The sequence below is a fragment of the Tupaia chinensis genome, unplaced genomic scaffold (assembly GCF_000334495.1).
Source record: "Tupaia chinensis unplaced genomic scaffold, TupChi_1.0 Scaffold146584_1, whole genome shotgun sequence".
NCBI lineage: Eukaryota > Metazoa > Chordata > Mammalia > Scandentia > Tupaiidae > Tupaia > Tupaia belangeri.
The window spans coordinates 547,000-553,356 of NW_006206439.1; the positions used below are offsets into that span (position 1 = coordinate 547,000).

The 6,357-nt window shown below is 55.6% G+C and overlaps 1 protein-coding gene and 1 non-coding gene across 3 annotated transcripts in view; both read right to left on the reverse strand.

The window, feature by feature from the left end:
• The window catches only part of CTDSPL (CTD small phosphatase like), a 171,123-nt gene that overhangs the window by 14,326 nt on the left and 150,440 nt on the right, over positions 1–6,357 (reverse strand). For both annotated transcript variants that reach the window (XM_006168962.3, XM_006168961.3), the window contains 3 exons: positions 4,632–4,688; positions 776–888; positions 709–740 (listed from right to left, as the gene is read on the reverse strand). In XM_006168962.3, the coding sequence (XP_006169024.1) occupies positions 709–740; positions 776–888; positions 4,632–4,688 (202 nt within the window). The remainder of the gene's footprint in view (positions 1–708; positions 741–775; positions 889–4,631; positions 4,689–6,357) is intronic.
• MIR26A-2 (microRNA mir-26a-2) lies at positions 2,895–2,954 on the reverse strand. The gene has a single exon (NR_129489.1). It is a non-coding gene; the product is annotated as a microRNA mir-26a-2 (primary transcript).

Consider the following 6,357-nt stretch of genomic DNA (forward strand, 5'->3'; position numbering starts at 1 on the left):
GACCGGAAGGCCTGGGAACCTGCTAGTTTCCTTACACAGTGTGGGGGTGAGGGGCGCGGTAAGGAAACCACTCTATGTAGTCAGAGCTGGTGTAGACACTGGGTCAGAGTTCATACTGAGCTACAGGACCAAACACGTCTGACTGATCTTACCCCCAGCAGTAACCGTTAATACAGTGCAGCGGGCGTCGGGAGCACTCAGCACATGACACCGCCCGGCACAGCCCGTGGGACTCAGCAGGCCTCCACCAGCTCTCGCCGAATGTGAGTTGGCACGGCTGCGGCCGCTCCTGCGCCATATCGCTCGACTCACCTGCGAGGCGGACGGATCCCTCCCAGATTTATAGACGAAGCCGAGGGGAGAAGGGGAAGCTGACCTGGCTCGTGGGGCAGGTGTGGGTGGGCGAGTCCCTGACATGCCTTGCTCTCTTGTCTCTCCCCTGAACCCACAAGCTGAGCCAGGGGCACGGGGGACTCTGGCATTTGGCTCCGTCCACGGGAGAGAAGTATGCCCACGTGCCTGCAGCGTGCAGCCGCCTTTCCTCGGCGACACCGGACCCACTGTCATTCCCCGGCCAGGCGCCGTGCACAGCGACACTGCAAAACATTCGTGCTGAGTGTGCCCCGTCGCCATGGCAACCAGAAGCCTTTCAGGCTGGCACCGTGCACACAGCCTGCATTCATCCCATCTGGGGTGGGAACCTGTCACCACGGAAATAGCTCCCCCACCTGCACAGGAGGCTGCCTGACAGCGCAGGTGGGGGAGGCGCAGGAGCACTGGGCTGGGAGGACTCACCTTGGCCAGGCTGGCAGTGAAGAGCACACACTCGAAGAGCTGCCCCATCCTCTGGAGGAACTCGTCCACGTGCGGCCGCTTCAGCACATACACCTGCAACGGCAGGGACCGCGCAGCCTGTCAGTGACGGTGGCTGGCGGGGTTGGCCGGGGCCCAAAGGCCCACCGCAGGGAGGACGGCTCAGAGGTCCTGCCACCCGAGGTCAGGCGTGGCATGCAGAGGCCCAGACTGTCAGGGGCCTCCAGTCAGCTCTGGCTCTCCTCAGCTCAGTGCAGATGTGTCCCGCACGGGAGAGAGGGGGTCGGCTGGGACACTGAGGGTCTCGGGGATTTTCAGGACCGGTGAGTGGCAGAGTGGCACCACATCCGTGTGAAATGACTCACGTGTTTGACACGCCTCTCTTGGCGCCTGCTGTGGGGCAGGCCCTACTTGGACACAGGCCATGGTCTGGCTGATGCTGTGTTGGAGACCTGGCCTACTGGTTAGCAAGCCTGGAATGGACACCTTCCACCACTGCCTGCCTCCCTAGCAAGGCCTGGGGTTGAAGGAAGGGCCTTCCCTGTCGACTAGGGAAGCCGTCTACTTGACACTGTAATACAGAAACACATTCCAGAGGGTGGGAAGCCAGCCTGCTCCTGGGCCCTAAAACAAGTCATCTGGAAAGGCCTCTAAGCAGACGGGGCAAGGAGTAGTCTTCTAGGATGGCTGGGCTCCAAGCTCGTGGCCAGGCCATGGTGGGGCTGAGGGGAAGATGAGCTTCAGCCCGTCTCTGGGCCACTGAGTAGGGAGGCTGAGCTAATCTGAGGCAACCAATGGAGATGGGAGAAGAAGCAAAGCTGGTGAGAGGACAGAGGAGGTGGGAGGAGGGAAGAACTAATTAAAACTTGAATACACTCCATCTGAAATGAGCCACTTCACTGAAATCAATCGGACTCTTTAAAATGAAATTCAACCTATTGACTGAACCTGAGCCCGGCGCCCAGGACAACGCAACTACAAAGAATCCGACATAGGCCTTGCCCTCGTAAAGCTCACACCCTAGAGGAGGCATGGAGAATAAATACATCAAAGTCGTCATTTCACGCAGAGGGACATGTGAGGGCCATGAACTCCCCTCTCCAGGGGAAGGAGTCACAGATGGTAACGTCTGGCCTGGACCTTGAAGGACGAACAGGACTTCACCAGGCCAATACGGGAGAGAAGGGGGCTTCCAGGAAGCGTGAACAGTAAGAGTCTGAGAACCAGAGATACCAGAGGTGTTCGAGATGGCCGGAGCCCACGTGCCCAGCCTGTCAGAGGCCCTGACAGAGAGGGGCAGCAGGAGATGAACAGGAAGTGGCTGAAGATACAGTGTGAGACGCTGGAGCAGGCGGTGCAGGGCCTCGAATGGCAGGGAGAGTGGGTGGCCTACACTGCAGGAGCAACAGAGGGAGAAGGGGGCTCTGCGCCATACGCAGGGCTTGCTGCCGGCAGAGAAATCTGACACAGAAGCTCCTTCCTTCCTTCCTTCCTTCCTTCCTTCCTTCCTTCCTTCCTTCCTTCCTTCTTCTTTCTTAGGGTTTTGCCATACATAGGGCATGTGCCCTTGTCGGAGCGAGACAGACAGGGAAAGTGAGAAATCGCCAACCCCTGGAGGGACGGCCACGCCACATTCCCTTTTCCATTCTCCTCTGGGATTTTGGCCACACACGCATTCGCACCTGGTGTGATTTTTCTCAACTGCTAGGTCTGGGACTCGAACCGCGGTTGGCCATGTGAAGTCCAGTGCTTTAACTCTAGAAAAGCATGGCTGTGTGTGTGTCAGGGACCTGGGGGGGGATATGAGCCCGTGGCCGAGGGTGGACTGAGGGCCCAGAAGACCGAGATGGCCTAGGGCCGATGACTACACAGCTCTTGAGCTGCGAGGCCAGGTGGGGCTGCGGTCGGGCCTGAGGCTGCAGCAGATCCAAGCCCCCACTTCTCCTCGGTGCAGCCTGTGGGCCTCAGTCTCCCTGGGCACTGCTTGGAGGACAAGCTTTGCTCCACGTAGTAAAGGGGGCTCATCTGGGGACTCTGGTGTCGGTGCCTCTGGCAGAGAGGAGGGTCCAGGCCCGCGTCCCTGTGCAAGTAACCAAGAATAGGCCCTCGGGACCTGCACAGCCTATCCTGGGTTACTTGAACGAGGCCGCGGCCTTCGCCAGGCCTTGGTCCTCCTGGTCTTGGAGCCCGTGGCTTCGTTCCTTACGCTAAGCGCTCGGGAGAGCTCCCGACCCCAGCCCTGAGACCCTGGACTATCTACTGCCAAGGAGTCATAGCCAAGTCAAAGGGGGGGGGGCAGGGCAGCACCTGCAAGAGCATGCAGGTATGTGAAGGGTTCATTTCCCTTAACTCTTGCCATGTCCCTGGGCAGCCTCACCGTGGGCTCCCTGTGTAACAGGAGCCAAGGTAACAAACACAGAAGCCTAGGCTTCTCAGATGCTGAGTGAGTTCAGCCCATGCTTTTGCAAATGTTAAACACCCAAGGGCCTGCTGTTTGGGCTCTGTGCAGCTCGGAAAAGCCTGAAGGTGGAGATGCCAGGGAGGAAGTCCCTGTTTCCAGGGACTGCTTCCAGGCATGACCTCCTGGAGAGCAGCCGGAAAGCAAGGATGGGATGGGAGGGCCTTGGGCAACAGGAAAAGAGCCCTGGCCAGAAGGCAGGAGACGGATGCTCTCACTTTAATTCTAGTTACATAACCTTGAACTAACCCATTCCCTGGCCCAGCCTCAGTTTCCCCATCTGGACAATGAGGTATCCGGACCATCTGATTTCCAAAGCCTCGCCAGTTCTGACACCCTACGTTCCAGAGCCGAAGAGATTCAGCCGTTGTTAAGGGAAGATGCCTCGCTGTGGCTCACCCAGAGATTTTTCCCCTCCTTGGGGATCGGGTCAGATCCTCCCTTCTAAGACCTTGGAGTTGACAAGGAAGATGTTCAGACCATCCCTGTGGAACATCTGATGAAAGCCCCACCCTTCCAACCTCCAAGGCTAGTTTACTTAAGATGCTTCTAATAGATTCAGAAACGAAGCTATTTCCAGAAAAGCTTTATGCAGATAAGAAAAAAACAAAAAACAGACCGAAGATGCATGCCAACTGACTAAGGCATCTTTATTCATAGCAGCCTGTGGATCGCAAAGCGCGCCCTCCCCCTCACACTCTTGGGCAGGGTATTTGCTAAGGATTCACTGGAGGATGGGAGGCTGGGAGGCTGGAGTGACAAGATGTCAGGAGCAACCAAAGCTTACGTCAGGAAGTTAATTAGACCCCCCAAGCTCGGCCAGCAGGGGATATGGAAACCTTAGAGGTTGTGCAGGAAATCAAAGAACCGTTTGAACTTGGGAGTCATAACTAACATTTATGAAGATCGTTCTCCTTGTAAACTCGGTATAAAATAAATTCATCCGACTGGAAAAAAGTAGAAAGCCATTGTCCTTCTTATACAAAGACTGCAGTCTTCTGAGTCGGTAATAAAATTATTGCTGAAGGGGACTAGCAGATGGTGTAATGGTTACGTCGCTGGACTCCCACATAGTGGACTGCGGTTCAAGTCCCAGACCCAGTGGCTTAAAACTCACGCTGGGCGCGTGTGCATGTGTGCCCAAAATCCCAAGAGGAGAATGGAGAAGGGATCACAGCATGGCCATCACCTTGGGAGATGCTTTCTGTCTCTCTCTATATCTGGCAAGTGCATGCGCCCTACAGCAAAAATCTCTCTAAAAAAATGATTACTGAAACAGGAATTTAGAAATAAAAGTTCATAGAAAATGAAGTTCCTAAACAATGCTAACCAAGACTGAGATTCAGCTTTGCATTCTTACCTGATGTATAGTTCCATCGATTTCAACAGGAACAATGAAATCAGCATTACTAATGGGCTAGAGAGAAGAGAAACTATAATTAATCGGGAAGTTTCAGCAAGATGGAAGAACGCCAGCATCAGCGTTTGCTGCAGGGAACGGCAGTGCAGGGGGACACGGAAGCAGGCCCGCTCCGTCCCTTGCAGCATGCACGGGCAGGGAAGTCATCGTGGGCTGTCCGAATGCCACTCCTCCCCAGCACCTAGGTCCTCCTCTCCGCCACCTGCCTGGCCTCCACTAGAATGGGGCCCCTCAGAAACCCCGGCTCCTGCCCAGTGTGCTGCCAGGATGACTGGAACCACACCTGGCCACCAGGGGGAAGAGGTGAATGCCCCAAGGCCCTGAGGAAGGTGCTGCTTGTGGGAGAGGAACCTGTCCTTGGACCACCAGTGGGGCTGGCCGGCTGCTCGGCAGGAGGGCTCAGGAAGTGGACCCAGAGCAGGGCCGAGGACAAAGGGGGTGAAGTCAGAGCCACAGGCCGTGAACTGGGCAGGCTCTTCCTCTCCCAGGGCCTCAGTCTCCCCTCTTCTGTAGCTGCAGAACTGCCTCTGAGGCATGCCCACGCAGCCTGGAGAATCAGGGACATCAGGGATTGCTCAGCATCCCTCTCTTCCTGCCCTCCGCAGGGAGACAGCCCACCCTCCACTGCTCTGCTCTACGGGACAATGCCCAGCACACCTACAGGCTTCCAGACATTGAAAACTACTCCTGGAAGATATGACTGACGTTTAAAACACAAATGTGATTCTTCAGCAATCACTGTCCTCAGTAATGGACTTACACCTCTAAGGGGCCAGCAGATGGCGTCATGGTTACGTCACTGGACTCCCACAGAGTCGACCATGGTTCATTTCCAAACCCAGTGGCTTAAAACTCACACGGGAGGGGGAAGGAGGAAGGGCTTTGTGCCCAAAATCCCGGGAGGGAAACGGAGGTGAAAGAATTATGGCGAGGCCATCCCACGGGGGGAGATTACTCGCTTTCTGTCTGTCTCTCTCTGTCTGTCTCTGGCGAGAGTGCATGCATCCTTTAGCAAAAAGCTCTCTAAAAATAAAACTTAAATAAAAAAAAAATAAATGGCATTCCACAAATTAAATAGAAATCAATTGAAATGAATAGGCCCGACAGAACACCTGCCAGCAAACCGTCGAGACAGAGGGAAGGAGAGTGTGTGTGTGGTGGCCCCTGGGTGGAGCGTGGGGACCGGAGTCCTGGTCAGACTGAACTCAGATTGCCTTTAAACCCGTCACCGGACACGCCTTCTTCGATACCTACGCTGGAAAGGCAGGAAATGCCAGGTGTGGACCGCGATGAAGCCCTGTGGGCAGCACCCACAGCTTAACCTCACGGCTTACTTGCCCTCAGGGTCAGGCCAGGGATGAGTTCATGTTTTTTAACCGGGATCCTAACCCGGGCCCCTCGCCTGTGTATTGCACAGCTTTGCACTTTCAAGGGGAGAGGGATTTAAGCTTTCAGGTTCTCAAAAGGTTCTGGAGTGCCTAGAACATTAAAAACCATACACTAGGGGACCAGCAGATGGCGCAGCAGTTACGTCACTGGATTCCCACATGGCTGAGCTGGTGGGAATTGGGTTCGAATGCTGAACCTAGTGGTTTCAAACATGCCGGGTGCGTGCATGCCCAAGATCCCAGGAGGAGAATGGAGGAAAAGGGGTTGTGGCATGGCC